The sequence below is a fragment of the Hypomesus transpacificus genome, chromosome 23 (assembly GCF_021917145.1).
Source record: "Hypomesus transpacificus isolate Combined female chromosome 23, fHypTra1, whole genome shotgun sequence".
Lineage (NCBI taxonomy): Eukaryota > Metazoa > Chordata > Actinopteri > Osmeriformes > Osmeridae > Hypomesus > Hypomesus transpacificus.
This window is the reverse complement of record NC_061082.1, coordinates 18141966-18161812: the sequence shown is the minus strand read 5'-3', so window position 1 is coordinate 18161812 and position 19847 is coordinate 18141966. Positions and strand designations below refer to the sequence as shown.

The following is a 19847-nucleotide window of genomic DNA, read 5'->3' as shown; positions in this document are numbered from 1 at the left end:
CCGAAAGCATGTCAAGTTGTGTTCCGTTCCCAAAATGTGCCTGCACGTGTACTGGAGGAACGGGGCAGAGGTGTGTGAGATCGTGGGGTGCCGGGGGAGGGCGGGGGGTGCCGGCGGGGGGCGGGGCTAACGGGAAGCTGGGGGGACCCGCTGTTTGTTACCTTGAGCAGGGACACGCTGCCACAGACCACAGCAACACCAGCGCAAAACAACATCCAAACAGGCTTGTTTACCCGCTGAGGGGCAGAGGAACACCAGTATGACATGTTTTCTCCTGCTGCCCCTGTCCCTCCTCCTCCCTCCCTCCCTCGGCCGCTCTGCCTTTGTTGGTCTGGTGGTGGGTATGCGTGGTAACCCTGGTGCCCGATAGAGCCTCCATAGAGGCAGGGCTACTGACAGCAGATGAAAGACTGGCACCCATCTCCCTGTGTCTCGGGGCCACGGCCTCTTATTTCTCAGGGCAAATTAATAACTATGCAACATCAATGGGGCTTAGGGTAAAAGGGCTGTGTGTGTGTGTGTGTGTGTGTGTGTGTGTGTGCGTGCGTGCGTGCACCACTGCCATCATGGATGAGCTGACAGCCTCTCTCTGGTCGAAAGGAAGCTACAAGTCTTTGAAGGAGCGTGGTCTCTTTTCTTGAGGGCTTGACGGAGTGGATGTGACCACTTCTGAAGCATTGTCAACAGCCCTGGCTCAATAGGCTGGCCTGCAGGGAGGCTTGGCTGTATTTAGGGCCTTCAAAGAGAGGAGGACACACTGGGAGACATGCAGCCACTCTCTAATCGTCTCTCTGTGATCTCCTGCCTCTGCAGTAGGATCCCACTGCTCAAGCACCAGCCTGCTGTGGCTCATTCTCACCTGGCCTGACTGGGACTGGACTGGGTTAAGCCAGTCTGGGCTGAAGGCTGGTCTGGTCTGGTCTGGTGTAGTCTGTTCTAGTCTGGTCTGGTCTGGTCTAGTCTGTTCTAGTCTGGTCTGGTCTGATCTGGTCTAGTCTGTTCTAGTCTGGTCTGATCTGATCTGGTCTAGTCTAGTCTGTTCTAGTCTGGTCTGGTCTGAAGGGTTAGTCTTGTCTGGTCTGGCCCAGCCTGATCTGAAGTTGGGCTGAACTGAGTTGGGCTGGTCTGGTCTAGGCTGGGTTTGGCTGGGCTGGGTCTGGGGGTGAAGGTTGAGCTGGCCTAGACTGGACCTGGCCTGATCTGGTTGGGGCTGGGATGGATGTGGTTAAGTCTGGGTTTAGGTGGCGCTAGGGCTGGGCTGGGCCTACACAGGGACTGGGACTTGTGAATTCTAGGGTGTGTGTGTGTCTTTGTCTATGGTCTACTTTAGTGAAAGTTACAGAACCAAAGACACGTTTAATTTGTGAATCTCTTTCCCTCTTTTTAAAAGTCAGTACATGGAAACAGATTGAAGCAAAAATACTTTATGGTGTTTGCATACACAAATAATGCAAAATACATCAACGCAAAACCACAGCAGGTACAGGTCAGTGCATTCACAAGTGCCTCCTTTTGAAAATCACAAGAAACCACTGTGGCTTTAGGAGGTCAATATTTGTGGAGCTAATTCAGAGGTCTGGAGCTGGTCAGTGGTGTTAAATCAAGCAGGATCAGCTTCACTCTGTCTCTGTTTCTCTGACTGAGATATTCTCCACAGTCAACCCACTGTCTCAGCTCACACACACACACACACACACACACACACACACACACACACACACACACACACACACACACACACACACACACACGAGACACGCACACAACACTTCTTATGGAGTCTACTCATAATTATACAGACAAAGGAGACGAGGTTGAGATATCTTCCACGGAAACAGTCTAAGGAAGTCGTCTTGGGCTAATGGAAGCAGTTGGTTTAGCAGGGGCCCTGCTAACTTTCACATTACAACCCTAACCTGCTCCGCATTGTGTGGTGCTATTACAACCCTAACCTACTCCGCATTGCGTGGCGCATTTTCTACTGGGAGACAGGAACCCAGCACGAACTATTGTGACTCCCTGTGGAAGACGAGGCTTTGCCGGGCAGGTGTGATAGACCCGTACGGATAGCTATATAATCGTGGCTAATGTAGCAGGCTTGTACAGACAACAACAAACATTGTTTACAACATCTAAGTTGATTGTATTGCCTTAAGTAAAGAAAAGATGGGATGATAAGTATGAGTTGTGGGTCTATGACCAAGCGGGCTCCGGTATTGCTCCCCAGCAGAGAGGTTAGTGTTAGCTACTGGCGAGGCGCCGTGAGGTGACGGGCAGGGCAGAGTCGAGGCCAGACGAGGCACCAAGGCATGCACCCACTCTGGCCCGATGGGCGGGGTGGCAAAAAGGGATGGAGGGGCAGAGCTGGCAGGGTGCGGTCTCTGTCGAGTGGCAGCTGATCCAGGATCACTTCAATTCCCAATTCAACTGGAAAGCCGCGTGGCCGCAGAGCGGCAGTTGGACAGGACCAGGCAAGAACTCACGTCAGCGCTTCTTTTGACAGCTCCTCTATTCACGACAGTTCGACTTTGAACCTGTTTGTTTAAATAAACGGACTTTAAAACTCATGGTCATATCAGCGTGTAGACGGGGAAAGACACGCTCCGCGGCTTCCAGCCTCCGGACTCCAGAGAAGTTGGTCTTTTCCCCGGGACCCAAACAACGCACGCGGCTAAATGCATGTCTTCTTGGCATACGCCGGCAGCAATTTCGCGCACGGATAATGGCGTAGATAAATCAGATAAAATACAGATTATTTGTTTCCCCCACCCCCTATGCTTTAAACCGTGGGGGGCTGTGAAGTATCCAGGGGAGGGGGTAGCCTGGAACGCAAAGGGGACCTGTGCCACCTTACCACTCCGTCCCGGAGTGCCCGTCTGACGGGGTGGGATGCGGCTCTCCGTGACCGTTGGTTTCCTCATCGGCTGCGCCCTGTTTCTCACACCTGTGACCGAGGGCTGTGGGCCGGGGAGGGGGTACGGCAAGAGACGTCCGCCAAAGAAGCTGACACCTCTCGCTTACAAGCAGTTTAGTCCGAATGTCGCGGAGAAAACACTGGGAGCAAGTGGCAGATACGAGGGGAAAATTACCAGGAATTCCGATCGATTTAAAGAACTTACGCCGAACTATAACACGGACATTATATTCAAAGATGAAGAGAACACGGCTGCGGACAGATTGATGACCCAGGTGAGCGTGACACGCGGAAAGAAAGACGGCTAAAACGTTCGGTTTAGCTACATGATCTAAACCCGGTTAAAAGGAGACTCTGACTTCACTGGACTTGAGCAGACTTCGCTTCAGCTCATCTGTTTGCGCTCAGCTCAATGTTTAAACCATTGCTGACTGATTTCATTGATTCCGCTCGTCCATGTGTGTTTTGCAGCCTATACTTAGCTAGGCTACACAGAGCCTCAACTACACATTACTAAAGTCTACTCATTTTACAACATGTGACAGTTTGGCGTCATTAAATAATAGCTATTGCTAATATGACACGTTTGAGACAAATTACAACTGCATCGTTACATTGGATAGTTCAGTTAAGGAAAATTGCCTATTTTTCAAGCTAATTACACAGAATTATTTGTATTTTTAGAATATCTAAATATTTGTAGAATTTGTGTATCCAGGCCAATTGCCTTACCAAAAGTAAAAATGCAGAAAACGGTCTCCATTATGCATCGCAAATTAAGTGTTTTCGGAAAGTTCAAAGTATCCTATTTTAGCAGCATTTAAAAAAAAATAATCCAGCCTTGAAGAACACATCAACAGGCTGATGTAGCCGCTTTTGTCTGCGTGTGTAGTATGAATTGCGCTCCGCAGCAGTTATTTAGGGTCAATGAAGATACTCTGGCACCGTGGCACGCCAGCTTGTCTCACCTTGTACCTGTGTTCCACAGCGCTGCAAGGACAAACTGAACGCCCTGGCCATCTCGGTGATGAACATGTGGCCGGGTGTCAAGCTGCGGGTGACGGAGGGCTGGGACGAGGACGGCCACCACTCGGAGGAATCCCTGCACTACGAGGGCCGCGCGGTGGACATCACCACCTCCGACCGCGACCGAAACAAGTACGCCATGCTGTCCCGGTTGGCCGTGGAGGCCGGTTTTGACTGGGTCTACTACGAGTCCAAAGGCCACGTGCACTGCAGCGTCAAGTCAGGTAGGTGTAGCAGACCGTTCGGGCCGTAGGTGATTTGGAGACCACACTGGCAGGTTTATCGTTTGACATTTAACATTGGTTGAAAAATAGAACCAAAAAGATTTCTGAAAATATTTACTTTCAACAAAAAAGGTTTGATTCAGCTGTCATTAGCAGTGCTGAGGTCACTACCAGACAGCTGGTTAGAGCCAGAGTTCAGATAAGACTAATTGGACAGCAACCTCAAACCACCTGGACACCTGGTTGATCACTTTGTGCTCGTTAGTGTTAAACACGCAGTAGTGTTCAACCTCTGTCTGTCTGTCTGTCTGTCTGTCTGTCTGTCTGTCTGTCTGTCTGTCTGTCTGTCTGTCTGTCTGTCTGTCTGTCTGTCTGTCTGTCTGTCTGTCTGTCTGTCTGTCTGTCTGTCTGTCTGTCTGTCTGTGTGTCTGTCTGCTTGCCTGCCTGCCTGCCTGTCTGTCTGTCTGTCTGTCTGTCTGTCTGTCTGTCTGTCTGTCTGTCTGTCTGTCTGTCTGTCTGTCTGCTTGCCTGCCTGCCTGCCTGCCTGCCTGCCTGTCTGTCTGTCTGTCTGTCTGTCTGTCTGTCTGTCTGTCTGTCTGCTTGCCTGCCTGCCTGCCTGCCTGCCTGCCTGCCTGCCTGCCTGCCTGCCTGTCTGTCTGTCTGTCTGTCTGTCTGTCTGTCTGCCTGTCTGCCTGCTTGGCTGTCAGAGCTTTGCTGCTTGGAGTGGGACATGACATGATAAGATTCCTCCTTTGTTTTCCTTCTGTCATGTCTTGTTTCTTGTACTTTTGTCTACGATCCTTATCGGTCTCTCTCACTCTCTCTTTTCCTGACCCTCCCTCCCTCTGTCCTCCGTCCTCCGCCCCCCCCCCCCCCATCTCTCGTTCAGCCTCCACACTCAGCTGGTTGTTCATTAGCCTTGTGTGTGCATGCTGAACCAAATAACCCGACTCATCAGGAACGCAAGTGAGTTGCCAGCGTTCCTGATAGGGACACTGTGTGTGTGTTTGTGTGTGTAACTCTGACTCTCATGTACATTAACGATCTCACTGATCCACAAGATAACTGTAATCCGCCTTGTATCAAGTACCGTGTCAAAGTCTACCTCATCCTCTTCAAATTGGCAACACTTCCCTCTCTATCTCTCTTTTTCTCTCTCTCTCTCTCCCTCTCTCTTCTGCTCTTTCTGTCTCTCTCCCCCCTGTTGTCTCTCAAACTCAACACCGAGTGTTTCCAAGTGAATAGCACAGCTTCTGCACGATGGTTCGTCATACACCTGTAACAGTGGGCTTCTCTCTCCCCCCCATCCTTCCCACCATCAGAACACTCAGTAGCAGCTAAGACAGGGGGATGTTTCCCCGGCGCGGCGCTGGTGTCCCTGGAGGGCGGAGCCAGGAAGGAGGTGAGGCAGCTGCGTCCGGGGGACCGCGTCCTGGCGTCCTCGGGGGCGGACGGCGGCGGCCCTCTCGTCTACAGCCGCTTCCTGACCTTCCTGGACGGCGAAGCGGCGGCGAGGAAGCTGTATTACGCCATCGGCACGGCCTCGGGCGCCGTGCTCCGCCTCACCGCCGCTCACCTGCTGTTTGTGGCGCGGGGGAACTGCTCGGGCGTGGCCGCGGGGGCGCTGAGGACGGTCTACGCCAGCGACGTGCGACCCGGACACTGTGTTTTGACCACCGAGGGGGGGGTGGAGGCCGGGGTGGAGGCCGGGGCGGAGGCTCGCCCGTCAGCGGTCACCTGGGTGGAGCTGAGGGAGGAGTCGGGGGCGTACGCCCCTCTGACGCAGCACGGCTCCCTGGTGGTAGACGGGGTGCTGGCGTCCTGCTACGCTGCTGTGGACCAGCCCCGCCTGGCCCACTGGGCCCTGGGGCCCCTCCGCCTGCTCTACTCCTGGACCAGCCCTGGGGAGGCCCCGGGGGGCGGCCTGCACTGGTACCCCCAGGTCCTGCTACGGATAGGAACGCTGCTACTGGGGCAGGAACACTTCCACCCTTGGGGGGTAGGGGGCGCCACCCACGGCGCCCACAGGACCGCAGGAGAGGAGAGACAGCGGGGGGAGATGGAGGGACCGGACAGGATGAGGAGGTGTGGAGAGTGATGGAGAGAGAGAGAGGATCAGAGGGAAACAGGAGGATGGCCGTATGAGAGAAGGGATGGTTGGAGATCTTCCAGGAGAGCCAGAGAGACTCACTGGTTGTTTATTTATGGAGTTGTTGGGTGTTTGGAAAATGTGGTGAGAGATTAAGCCAGTATCCTCCAACACACACCACACACCACACACCACACACACACACTAGGGAAATCTTAATCAAGTCCTTAAACTTGCTCGCAAGCAGCCAGCCATTCAGAGAAGCATTTGTTTACCAGTCTGCCAAGGGGATTGGCTTTTTCATTTCTCTCTGTCCTTCTGTCTATGTCTGTCAATCAATCTGTCATCTGTCTGTGTGTCTGGTTATTTGTGAACCATTCAACGATTCAACATCCATACATACTTTTTCTCTCTTGGTAGGAATGAGAGATACGTCTTCAGCTTCCGTGGGTTTGGTCATTCATCTGTCTGTCCAGAGTTACTATGTCCATCAGTCTATCCATTCTGGTCATTCTTCATTCATCATTAAGTCCCTCACAGTAGGCTAAAGTGACCGTCCTCGCTACATAAGGAATCACTTGGATCTACTATACATGAGGAATCCATGACTTATGCTCCTAATTCCTCAATAACTGTCCGTTCAGGATAGTTTCAAAACATATAATTTTTACTTCAAATTGGGTGCAGTGTAATATCAAACCTATGTCAGCTGAATTCATGTCATATGACCCAAAACTCTCCTTTTATGAATGTTCTGTTTAGCCGAAATGCCACATGGCTAGCCATGAGTAGTCAATGGCAAGATGTTTGAAGTTATCCTAAGTGAATCTTCTGACAATAAGATCACTTCTAATTATATTGCTTTAAATCAGGTTTTGCACACATACTGTTGTACAATGAGGCTAATGTATGTCATTTTAAGTTTAGCACAAGACCTTGAGTTCTTCATACTTTAAGTAGCCATTCTGAAAACAATCCTGCAACTCTAAAACAAGCATGCATTTTTCTCTCAAAGTCGAAATATGTCAGAAATATATATTGTAAGAAACTATTTAAAAGATCTATTTTTAAAATGACCAAAAATGTATTTTGTACTAGTTCTGTGTATATGGGCATTACAAATTTGTATTTTCATCACAAAACCTAACAGTCATTGAGTCTTTTGAATATGTTTCTGCTGCGCACAAAATCATTTCTGATTGCGTCAGTCATTGGATATGTAAAGGACAGTGGGAGAGTTCAGCACCACGGACAGCTCTGCTGTCACCCCTCCCTCTCTGGCTGGCTTGGGGTAGGAGTTTCCCCTCACTCTGCCCACAGCGCCACCTAGAGGCCGTGTCTTTCCCTGCAGCAGAGACACTCACTCACACAGCGTCTGTAATTCCATCCAGCCTTCTGTTTCTGCGGTCGTGCATCTCACCCCTTCCTGGGTCCTGCCCTGGGAGCTGCTGCCCCCAGCTGGTGGGGAGGTATAAGGGCTCTGCTCCTCCCACATCTGCAGAACAGGGCAGAAGACCCATGCCAGCCTGTACCTCATACATGATCATACATGACCTGGATTCATCTTGGTCTGTTTGGGGATGGAAGGTCTCCACAGCCTTTCCTGGCCCTAGGAAAAAGGAGTTCTTGTTTGTCTTTTCGCCTCTGTGTCCACACACACATACACACGCGGACACACACATGCACTCGCACGTTAGTTCCTAGGTTCATTGTTAAGTGGGTGTGTGTGTCCCTCACTAGTCAAGCCTGTTGACCAGCTAAGAGACTGGCTGACAGAAGGCTAGTTATGCTCTAAGCTTCCCAGAAGCTTCACCTTGAAGGTCCGGGTAGGGACCCTCTCTATTCTATCTGCCTCTACCTCTGTGTCCCTGTCTCTGTGCATGTGGATCGATCAAAGATTCAAAACTCGTATTGAAGGAATGCAGTATTTGTCATCTATGGGCAAATGTTACACACACACACATTTGTTCACGGCGCATAACCGACAGCCATAGAGTCACACATGACGACAGGCTTGCTTCTAAGTCATCTTTATTCCAATTGGTCCATCGGGGGACAGGAAGTCAGCTGATGAAGAGTATTTGAAATACAACACACTGGGTTTGGCATGCTCACGTACACAGATAGGACTGGTCTTCATAGACTATAGTAGCACATATACACAACGACATATACACGACATCACCTGGAAACATACCACCAGCAAACAGAAAACGTAGGATTCTAACTTGGGAGAGAAAAGATTCTCTCTCTAGCCCTGAAGCTTGCTGCGAAACGACCGTGGCCAATCTGGATTGAAGAGATCATCCAATGAAAGTATTCCACAAAGGGGGGGTCAAACACACACCACTTCCCTCGTGAGACACACACACACACACACACAAATCCTGCCTTCTGGTGATTGAATGGCGTGTGTGTGTCTGTCAGCAGCAGGTTCTACACACTGTCCTACAGGAGTTGGCAATTCACCCTGGCGTCTGGGTTCCACATCAACAGCAGCATACAAAAATAAAACCAGTTCCTAGGATGAAGCATCTCATTCCATGTGCACACTAACACCAGCAATCCATGGCAACTGAGCTTCTTGTCACCCGTCGTCGTGATGTTTTATACTCTGCACAACATCTTCAGTAGGTTAACTATACGTCCCTGGAAATACATTTGGGTCAACATGATCAATATACTGTCCTATACACCTTCAGTAACCAAAACACAAAGACTAATAGAGCTCCCTGGCAGAGATCCAGCACACTGGGGAGGTGTGTGTGTGACAGAGTACAGGAGTCCTGAAGGGTCAGTGTGGGGCTGGGGGGGAGGAGGGGTTGGGTGTGGGGGGGTGTGGAGTGTGGGTAGGGCGGGGCTGTGATAGCCAACAAGGACCTATCACCACTGATAACTACGACCGTGTTGGAGGGTAGGTTCCGGATGCGGGCCAAACAACCTGGCAAGCCTCACACTATGAGGCTAGCTCTGCTAACACACACACTACAGGGTCTGAACAGGGCCCAGTCCTCCCATTCCCTCCCTGCCGGATTGGCATTCGAATTCAAAGGGAGCAGAGCTTTATCGATGCTCCACACTGACAAGCTACAGTCTACCCTCTCGCCCGTGATGGTGATCCTGACAATGGCGATGGTTTGTACTTAAAGCAGTCTGATCAGCTGTTGACTAACATGTTCCACTTAAACAGCCGGTGTGGCAATACGTGCTGGTCGTCATGGGTACGCTCATCAACATCCGGTCCCTTATGTCCTCTCAGGCATCCTGGGGGGAGGGGGGAGGGAGGGAGGAGAGGTGGGGGGGAGGGGGGAGGAGAGATGGGGGGAGGAGAGGATGGAGGGAGGGGTATGTGTCTTCTCTCAGAGACGCTGGGTGAAGTTCTCGGGGAACACTCCCTTGGGAGCCAGCTCCTGGTTCTGGATCCACTCCTCCTCCCTCATCCCCATCAGCCAGCCGTCATCCTGCACACACACACACACACACACATACACAGGCAAGTACACGCACACGCATACCAGCATACACAAGCACACACACAGGTATGAAGTCAGTAAGTAAAACAGTGGTTGGTTGTGTAAGAAGTGTGTGTACAGTATACAGAATAAGCGTGTATGTGTGTGTGTACAGTTTGTATGTGTGTGTACAGTGTGTATGTGTACAGTTTGCATGTGTGTGTGTGTAGTGTGTGTGTGTGTGTGTACCTGTTCCTCTGGGCTTTCGAAGGTCACCACCAGCACCACTTGGCCTGCCTTCATCTCCAGTTCATCTGAGTCGTTGGCTGCATAGTCATGCATGGCTTGCACCTGCAAACACACACACACACATCAAGGGTCAGTGGGTCAAAGGTCAGGGGTCATTGCGTTAGGGGAGCAGGCTGGGGTAGGGACTAGACCAGGGGTGGTCATGGGATTGAGGAGGTACTCTGTGTGAACACCAACCTTGAACAGGAAGCCAGGAGGCATCTCTATACCCTCTGCAGCCCCATTGGTCGATTCTGCCACCACCGCAGGAGTCTAGACCAATGAAGAAGAAAGATCAATGTGAGGCCTCCTGCAAACCTCTGTGTGTGTGTGTGTGTGTGTGTGTGTGTGTGTGTGTGTGTGTGTGTGTGTGTGTGTGTGTGTGAGAGAGTGATTTAACCATGGACCACTCACATCCACTGCTGCTGCTCTGTCCGCTACTGGTGTGCTGCTGTCCGTCTGGAACACAGAGGAGCAATCATTACACACACACACACACACACATCTCAGTCCAGACACCAGCCCTGTCCAGTGCCAGAGAGCTGAGTAGCTCTCCTGTGTACTGAGTCACACAGAGCACCGTGAGGCTGGCTCCGTGGCTCCAGAGCAGGAGCCACCAGGGGCATGGGAGGGATGCTCCGGGGCTGCAACCACAGCTTCAACCCCTCCTCCACCTCTCCTCCCTTCATCCTCTGCCTTCTTTCCAGCCGATGCATCCATCCAGCAGGTTCAGATGCATCCCTAGACAGTCCATCGTACCTGGGCCTCTTCCTCCTCCTCCCAGCCAGCCTGGTCTGGGGCTGGGGCTGGGTCAGCAGAGCCCCCCTCATCGTCCCAGGTGGGGACCTTGACGGGCAGGCTGCCATCGTCCCCCCAGCCCTCCTGGGCCAGGGCCACGGGGTCCACAACAACAGGCTGGGGGCCGTCATCGTGCCAGCCCTGCTCTGGGGGCTCCTCTGCTGCTGGGCTATCCTCTGGCTGGGGGTTGGGCAGGGGGGTGGGGGGGGCATGAAGAGGTTGTCATGGTGACCAGGTGGTGTTGGTCGACATGGTGACCGGAGGGTGGACGTTGTCATGGTGACCAGACAAAGTGGTCGTCATGATGGCCAGACAAAGTGTTTGTCATGGTAACCGGGGGTTGGGGGGGGGGGGTCGTCATGGTGACCAGAAGAGGAGGTAATCATGGTGACCGGAGGTAGAGGTCGTCATGGTGACCACATGGTGGTGATAGCCATGGAGACCAGGGGTTGTGGATGGGAAAGGGGTTGGAATATATCATCCACAAATTAATCACGTAGTACCGGTTGCCATGGGGATGTAGAGGAGTAAATAAAGAGATTAATGAAAAGGGGAGGAAACGGAACAGGAAGACACCAGAACAGAGGTCAGAGGTCACACCGTGTCTACTGTGGATGAAGCCTGCACTGCTGGAGGACAACCCACACTGTTCATACTGTATGATGACCTGGGAGAGACCTGGGACAGAGGACAGGGACCTGGTGTCCTGGTCCTCTCACTCCCCTCAGGCTGCAGGGACACCCACGGGCCCTGTCTCAGGACACGTGTTCATACATACAGCAAGACACTGGACATCATACAGTCACACACAGGACATGCAGTAGTGGGCATCACTCACCCAGTCACACACAGGACATGCAGTAGTGGGCATCACTCACCCAGTCACACACAGGACATGCAGTAGTGGGCATCACTCACCCAGTCACACACAGGACATGCAGTAGTGGGCATCACTCACCCAGTCACACACAGGACATGCAGTAGTGGGCATCACTCACCCAGTCACACACAGGACATGCAGTAGTGGGCATCACTCACCCAGTCACACACAGGACATGCAGTAGTGGGCATCACTCACCCAGTCACACACAGGACATGCAGTAGTGGGCATCACTCACCCAGTCACACACAGGACATGCAGTAGTGGGCATCACTCACCCAGTCACACACAGGACATGCAGTAGTGGGCATCACTCACCCAGTCACACACAGGACATGCAGTAGTGGGCATCACTCACCCAGTCACACACAGGACATGCAGTAGTGGGCATCACTCACCCAGTCACACACAGGACATGCAGTAGTGGGCATCACTCACCCAGTCACACACAGGACATGCAGTAGTGGGCATCACTCACCCAGTCACACACAGGACATGCAGTAGTGGGCATCACTCACCCAGTCACACACAGGACATGCAGTAGTGGGCATCACTCACCCAGTCACACACAGGACATGCAGTAGTGGGCATCACTCACCCAGTCACACACAGGACATGCAGTAGTGGGCATCACTCACCCAGTCACACACAGGACATGCAGTAGTGGGCATCACTCACCCAGTCACACACAGGACATGCAGTAGTGGGCATCACTCACCCAGTCACACACAGGACATGCAGTAGTGGGCATCACTCACCCAGTCACACACAGGACATGCAGTAGTGGGCATCACTCACCCAGTCACACACAGGACATGCAGTAGTGGGCATCACTCACCCAGTCACACACAGGACATGCAGTAGTGGGCATCACTCACCCAGTCACACACAGGACATGCAGTAGTGGGCATCACTCACCCAGTCACACACAGGACATGCAGTAGTGGGCATCACTCACCCAGTCACACACAGGACATGCAGTAGTGGGCATCACTCACCCAGTCACACACAGGACATGCAGTAGTGGGCATCACTCACCCAGTCACACACAGGACATGCAGTAGTGGGCATCACTCACCCAGTCACACACAGGACATGCAGTAGTGGGCATCACTCACCCAGCTATCCCAGGAGGCAGGCTGCAGAGAGAGAGGGACAAAGAGAGAGGGATTAGAAATGGAGAGAAAGGGAGATGAAGAGAGAGAGAGAGAGAGAGAGAGAGAGAGAGAGAGAGAGAGAGAGAGAGAGAGAGAGAAGGGCAGAGACAGAGAGTGAAACTGGTTCTGGAGACATGTCACCATGGTAACTGTGTGCCAGTCACCTGAGCAGCGGCTGGGCTGGCCGTGGGCACGGACACCAGGTCAAGCAGGGTGCCTCCTGAAGGGCTGTCAAACTACCAACAGGGGGCAACAACACAAGGGTCACGGTTAGGGTCAAGGGTCAGGGGAGGGACCACGGTTCAGGACAGGAGTGCAGAGGCAGGGTTCAGGGGTCACAGGCTCCATTCAGGGTCAACGTCAGGAGAGGTGTGCACCTGAGTCGGGGAGGTGATGCTGATGTCTGGCGCTGCCGCGGCGTCGAAGAGGTTGATGATGTTCTCCGGCTTCAGGTCCTTGCAGGGGGTGACCTTGGGAGGAGGGGGCATGGCAGGCCGCAACTACAGGGGAGAGGGTGTGCATGTGAGTGTGTGTGAGTGCATGTGTGCGTGAGTGTGTGCGTGTGTGTGGGAGTGCTCTACCTTGGACGGAGACTTGGGGATAGCCGGAGGTCCTCCTGGACTCAGAGTGTGATTGGTTGCATCACTGGAAACGGAACGAGAGAAAGACAAAGGTAGAAAGACGGAGGGGGAGGGAGAGTAGAGCGAGAGAGAGAGAGGAAGATCGAGAAAAAGAGAGAGAGACATAGAGAGAGAAGGGATCAGACGTAGAGAGACAGGAGAGGGGAGGGTTAGTGAATGAGCTGCTGAACAGGTAGCACATGCCGGTATGGGTTAGATCAGAGCAGGGCTGTGTTGTTGCAAGCGTTCTCATGCAGGACTATGAAGCATCCCCCCTCGCCCCTCGCCCCCCCCCCATCCCCCCACCCCCACCCCACCCCCCACAGGAGTCGTGCAGGAGACACTACAGTGCAGTGTCTGGCCAGGTAGCCAGCTAGCGAGCAGAAGTAGCAGTCAGTCGGTGATCTGGACGGGACAGAGGTGGATGAGAGAAAGTGCAGCTACATAGTCAGGCCAGGCAGAGTCTACACTACAAGCAACAGAACTCTCTAGAAGACGGAAGACTACTGGACGTCCACAGAGGAAGAGAGGGGCCCCATTCCAGGCTTCTCGTCTCCCAGCTCTCCACAGCTGTCTGCCCCAGGCCGGCTCCGCCCGCCCTCCTCACCTCCTCAGAAGGGCAGGCTTGGGGACTGATGGGTCAAATGCTTGAACCGCGTGCGCTTTATCGCGTGTCCGAGTGCAAAGCCACCCAGCCAACCGCCCGGATGGTCTAAATCAAGCGCCCAGGTGAGGGTGGAGCAGGAGAAGCAGTCAGGGGGACCAGCTTGAGATGTCTGGAGGACCAGACTGGGGTACACACAAAGATAAATCCAACACAGTCCTCTCGGAAGGAGTTCACAACAGACCAAGCTCCGCCCAGGGCTACCCACGCAGACCCCGGGGCTGACAGACAGTCCGACACGTTAGTGCGAGAGACAGAGGTCACTGTGGTTGCTGTGGTTACTGTACCTCTTCGGAGTTTTGGCGGCCGCCTTCCCACCGCGTTTACCTGTCTTTCTGTGGGGGGTGGGGGGGAACCATTTAATCTAGAAACCATACACTTCACATATCACTTTACCCACTGCACAGCTCTACAACCCAGCTGTGACCCGTAGCCTCTGGCGTGTGGCGTATTACTACGACTTATACTACTACTACAAATACTATTTATACTGCTAATATTAGATGGCAATACTTCGACAATCACCATTGGTAATAATACTTCTAGTGCTACTTTTACTGCTACTACCATGACAATATTACCATTGCTAGTCTTACTACTATTATTACTACTAATAATGGCCGGGTTTCCCAGTTTCGTTAAGAAGCTCCGCTAAGATCTTCTTAAGAACGTTCTAAGAGCGTTCTAGAGCGTCCTTAGAACGTTCTTAAGAAGATCTTAGCGTTAAGAGCTTCTTAACGAAACTGGGAAACCCGGCCAACACCAGTACCACAACTACAAATTAAAACTACAACAACCACAACCTCTATTTCTACTATGGGTCTTATCATCAGTACTATTACGAGTGTCTTACTTCTAATACTAGAGCTGAAGATAGCAGCCTGGTGAGCTTTAATGGCTGGATCAGGGCCAGGGTGAGTTACCACTACTAGTTAGCTATCTGGGCCAGGGTGAGTTAGCACCACTAGTTAGCTATCTGAGCCGGGGTGAGTTAGCACCACTAGCTACCTATCTAAGCCAGGGTGAGTTAGCCCCACTAGCTATCTAGGGAAGAGACCATTCAGTGAGGATAGGCTGGCTCACTTTGTGGGCTGTTCTCCGCGCTCCAGTTTCACAAGAACATCATTCAGGTCCTGGTCCAACTGCAAGGAACGAGAGGGAGGACAGAAGGGAAGGAAGGAGAGAAAGAGAGAGATAGTCAGGAAGAGTAGAACTTGTTTTCTATGCTAACTGACATGAAGCCTGGCTTTATCTCAGATGATCCAAAGCGCATGACCAAGCCACCTCTTGTCCCCATGGCGATCATATACAGCAGCTGGAATGGGAGAACTCTCACCCTGCCAATCTCCTTGTGGAACTTCTCCTCGAAGCCAGCCATGCTCTGGAACGTGCTGACGTAGAACCCCACACGGCTGCAGACAGGAGGGGGGTAAAGGGAGAGGGGGGGGGCGGGGGGGCGGGGGGGGAATGAACAGTATTATAAAGGATGTCATTCCCACACATTGGAGTTAAATGTCTCTATACACTATAAACATGAAGACAGACAGGCAGACGGACAGGCAGACAGACAGGCAGACAGACAGGCAGACCTGTTCCACAGAGATGGCAGCTCCTCCTGCAGATCCACGTTGATCTCTTCAAACACCTTCTGAGCTCGATCCAGCTCATCCTCTGCCTGTCAGACCCACAGCTGATAAGAATCTGTTCTATCTATGGAATGCAGATGGATGTGTGTGTGTGTGTGATACAGAGAAACAGAGAGTGAGAGAGACTAGACAGAGAGAGAGAGAGAGAGAGAGACAGAGGGAGAGAGGGACAGAGAGAAATAAACAGAGAAAGTCTAAGAGAGAGTGTGTGAGAGAGAGGAAGAGAGGTAGAGAGAGAGGTAGAGAGAGGTAGAGAGAGGGGTAGAGAGAGGTAGAGAGAGAGGTAGAGAGAGTAGGTAGAGAGAGTAGGTACCTGGTTTCTAGAGAGGTTACTCTGAGCCACGTTGTGAGCTGACAGGATCCCCTGAGCCCAGCCTGGGGTAGCCCTCTCCAGCAGGGAAGCAGGCTGTAGGGACAGACAGGCAGACAGACAGGCAGACAGACAGACAGGTAGGCAGACAGACAGACAGACAGACAGACAGACAGACAGACAGACAGACAGACAGACAGACAGACAGACAGACAGACAGACACACACACACAGGCAGGCAAACAGACAGGCAGGCAGACAAACAAACAAACAGACAGACACATTAAGTTTTGATCGCAAAGTGTATATGTGTATAGAGAGTTCAAGTACATGAGTAGATGTATGTGTGCAGTGTGGGGTGTTACCTTGGGCATCTTGACACCACCCGCTGCATCCTTCTTCTTGCCCTTGTGAGTGGCTGAGTAGTTATGTCTGGCACTGTCAAAGTCCACCAACTTCCTGTCGCGCTTGGCGATACGAGACTGGTGAGGAGAGGAGAGGGGTTAAGGTGAAGGAGCAATTTCGTTTCGGTACCCGGGTCAAGGATGGTGCAGGTCGCTTCCAGTACCTTGATATCAGGGAACTGTCCCAGGTAGGTATCCATGGAGATCAGAGCATGATCGACTAGCTTCTGATGGTAGTCCTCCCATAACACATCTGTATCCTGCAACACACACACACGCATCAGTACACCTTTACACACCGTGACACACAGACACGTACCAGTACACCTTTACACACCGTGACACACACACACGTACCAGTACACCTTTACACACCGTGACACACACAAACGCAAACTAGCTCATCTATATTCTTGTTAGCCTAGAGACCAACCTTCCAGCTACACACGCATAGGCTAGATTTACCTTCTTACTGTCTGTGCATTCTTTTGGAGAGCGATAGAAGGGAAAAAAACGACAAATTGAACGGATGACTCATGGAGGACGAGAGGTAGCGAGAGAGGAAACAGAGGTGGAGACGAGGAGAGACACATCCAGCAGTGAAGTGTGTGTGTGTGTGTGTGTGTGTGTGAAACGAAACGCTGTTGGAAGCTCTCCAACTCGACTATCTCGCTCTCCCCTCTATTCTGCTATCTCTCTCTCTCTCTCTCTCAAACACACACACAGTCCCAGGCACATATACGCACGCACGCACACACACACACACACACACACACACACACACACACACACACAGCCACTCTATGTGATTCGTTTTAGAGGAGTGCGACTGACCTCCAGGATGGAGTCCACCTCGTCCTTGCCATACCACTCTGGCTCATACATGTCCCCTAAACAGGACTGCAGGTTCTTGGACGACTCGTGCATGGCTGTGGACACAGTGCACACACACACAAACACACACACGTACACACACGAACACACACACGTACACACACACAGCACAGGGTTCATTGAAGAGATATTTATTGACTCGGTCATGAATGCTGAGAATCCTCTAAGTCTTTGCTCGCCTCTCCTCCACCCCTCATCTCCTCCACCTCACCTTTCACTGCCTCCAGGTAAACTCTCAGGTCTCTCTGCAGCTTGCTGCCCTCCGTCTGGTGACACAACACAACAACAGTCACCCCGGGTCTTGGGGAGGGGAGGTCGTGACTCCGGCCCTCTATCAGAGACCAGTAGTGGGGATAGCTAGGGTGGGTGTAGCTCAGGGGAAGAGGATTTGGACGTCACATGGATGTCATTTTGGATAAATGCCTCTGCTAAATGATCACTGTACACTAGTGGTACATGTTGTTGTGTGTTTATGAGACTGGACATCCAGTCTCATAAACACACAAGTTATAAACAGAGTGAGTTACGTTATGGGAAGAGCCGTTCTCTTACATATTGCTTGTTGAAGTTGATGACTCCTTCCTCGAAGGCTATGTCCTTGGTCTCGTCTGCTTTTCCAAGTTTCTGCAACACCTGACGAACAGTAACCCAACATTGAAGCTACATTTGGCTCTATTGACAGTTTCCTTCCATGTGTACGGTTGATCGTTGGTGCAATGTCATATTCACACACTCTTTATACGTCAGTATACATGTCCTAAATTGTTTATGAAGGCCTATATAACTGTGTCCGTATGTGAATGGTTGACTGTTGGTGTTGTGCCATATTTATACAATCATTACACATCATAATACATGTTCTTAATGGTTTATATAGGCCTATATGATTGAACAACCTAATAATTTATGAGTTGGTCATTTTGATGAAGATGTTCGGGGTGGTGAGCTTCCGGGAGAGGCTCTCAGAAGGTCGCCCCCTGGTGGCTACCCGTGTCAATACATGTGTCACCATCCCAGCTGGTCTATAATACAATACGTCATATAAATAAATGATGCAAGTATGCAGTAAATTTGACAGATCATTGTCTCTCATTGCAGCCCCTGATGTGCTGTAAAATGCAATCCCCAGTAAGCGAGCTGCAACAGCCTTAGCTAGCAGGGAATCATTCTCCTCCGCTACACAACTGATGCGCTTTGCGTCGCAACAGGACATTGCAGACGAGATAAAATTCATGTTTGAATTAAGTCCAAACTGGGAAATATTTTGTATTACATGGATTGGTATGTAATGAGTAATCCGGTAAAAAAAATAGCATAGGGCCTATCTTCGGTGAAGATCAACCCGTCCATGTAAAAGCCCTTACACACCCCACCATTCTATGTTGTTAAACAGCCAGATGCGCCACTGTCCCTTCCGAAAATGTGACATGTTGGACAGTATGGCATAGGCCAACAGACAAATCAAAAACGGACATGAAAACGACTAATGGACGATATTGTATTTCAGACCTTTTCCTGTGCCCGCGTTAATTTTTTCTGCACGTTACTGGCGAGTTTTCCCGCAGTCACCCCCTTTCCCAGGTTCAGCTCTGCCATCTTGTCTTCTAGGCCGTGTTGGTATCAGACGCTCCGCTACAGCCCACAACAGCTACTGCTACGACGACGGTATAGAGAAACGCATCCACATCCAGGAAATGAAAGGCGGAAGACCACAGGCGGATGGTGTGGTGTTACAACAGCTTCACTATATATGTTTGAAACACTACGACGTTTTTCCCAAGCCGTTAGAGTTCGCCTGCCTTGAAGGTAACGCACCAGAGGATGCTCTTAAAGGACCAGCGCGCATCACAGAGGGATGACGCTCGCTCACAGTGAATGCCCGCTCATAAGAAGACTCCGTTTTAATAGGTCGTGGTATTTGCAATTGGACAGGCGTGAATGAACACTACCCTTTTGTATAAATAACCAAATTACGTAGAAACAAACTATTCATCTGGAAGGGGCACGCGCACTTCAGCACCTGGACAGCGACATTCAAAGCTTATCCGTGTTCAGGCGTTGATAAAACTTCTGTTTCTCCATAACACAACTAAAATATGTTCCCCTTTTATACCTTTCGGTATGTCATCATACTTTCCTATTTAATATGTGAAAATTGATAACATATTTGTTGTTTTATGGAAATCATAAGTCGGCTATACTCTGCATAATGTTTAACTGTTCAAAACAAGATGATGGACGACAGCAGGCTAACTCTGTCAACAACAACACAGACACACTTACTAATCCTCCCCGAGAAGAACGAGGGCGTGAAACAAAACCAACCATCGGGTACGCAAACTACATTTTAGGAGACTGGCCTGTTCAGGAATCAGGAGAGCCGGTTAAAAGTTTGAAAGTCCCTAAAATGGGGCGTTCCGAACGCGTAACCACATAAGGTGGCCGTGTCGCCCGGGTTCGATTCCAACCAGCCAGGGACGT

The 19847-nt window shown here is 51.3% G+C and overlaps 2 protein-coding genes across 2 annotated transcripts; one reads left to right on the top strand and one right to left on the bottom strand.

The window, feature by feature from the left end:
• Window positions 1-2463: 2463 nt before the first annotated feature.
• On the top strand, window positions 2464-7254 carry LOC124485558 (indian hedgehog B protein-like). Its single transcript, XM_047047247.1, has 3 exons — window positions 2464-3189; window positions 3903-4164; window positions 5487-7254. Exons 1-3 carry the CDS (start codon window positions 2890-2892, stop codon window positions 6260-6262), a joined length of 1338 nt encoding a protein of 445 aa, XP_046903203.1. The 5' UTR covers window positions 2464-2889; the 3' UTR covers window positions 6263-7254.
• A 1021-nt stretch (window positions 7255-8275) lies between these two features.
• Window positions 8276-19219, bottom strand: LOC124484890 (myc box-dependent-interacting protein 1). The gene is made up of 20 exons (XM_047046007.1): window positions 18876-19219; window positions 17919-17999; window positions 17578-17632; window positions 17307-17401; window positions 16637-16732; window positions 16434-16550; window positions 16072-16164; window positions 15702-15787; window positions 15449-15524; window positions 15196-15254; window positions 14400-14447; window positions 13410-13473; window positions 13206-13328; window positions 12993-13064; window positions 12790-12810; window positions 10741-10971; window positions 10408-10560; window positions 10192-10266; window positions 9955-10056; window positions 8276-9714 (listed from the first exon to the last, which is right to left on the bottom strand). Exons 1-20 carry the CDS (start codon window positions 18960-18962, stop codon window positions 9613-9615), a joined length of 1836 nt encoding a protein of 611 aa, XP_046901963.1. The 5' UTR covers window positions 18963-19219; the 3' UTR covers window positions 8276-9612.
• Window positions 19220-19847: the final 628 nt, after the last annotated feature.

Bases quoted from the DNA above. Each gene is read 5' to 3' on its own strand.
- LOC124484890 (XM_047046007.1), bottom strand. From the start codon at position 18,962: ATGGCAGAGCTGAACCTGGGAAAGGGGGTGACTGCGGGAAAACTCGCC. The intron at 15,788-16,071 runs GTACCTACTCTC...TGGGTCTGACAG, and splicing joins GTAACCTCTCTAGAAACCAG to GCAGAGGATGAGCTGGATCG. The intron at 12,811-12,992 runs GTGACTGGCACA...CTCTCTCTGCAG, and splicing joins CCAGCCCAGCCGCTGCTCAG to CCTGCCTCCTGGGATAGCTG.
- LOC124485558 (XM_047047247.1), top strand. From the start codon at position 2,890: ATGCGGCTCTCCGTGACCGTTGGTTTCCTCATCGGCTGCGCCCTGTTT. The intron at 3,190-3,902 runs GTGAGCGTGACA...TGTGTTCCACAG, and splicing joins CGGACAGATTGATGACCCAG to CGCTGCAAGGACAAACTGAA. The intron at 4,165-5,486 runs GTAGGTGTAGCA...TCCCACCATCAG, and splicing joins GCACTGCAGCGTCAAGTCAG to AACACTCAGTAGCAGCTAAG.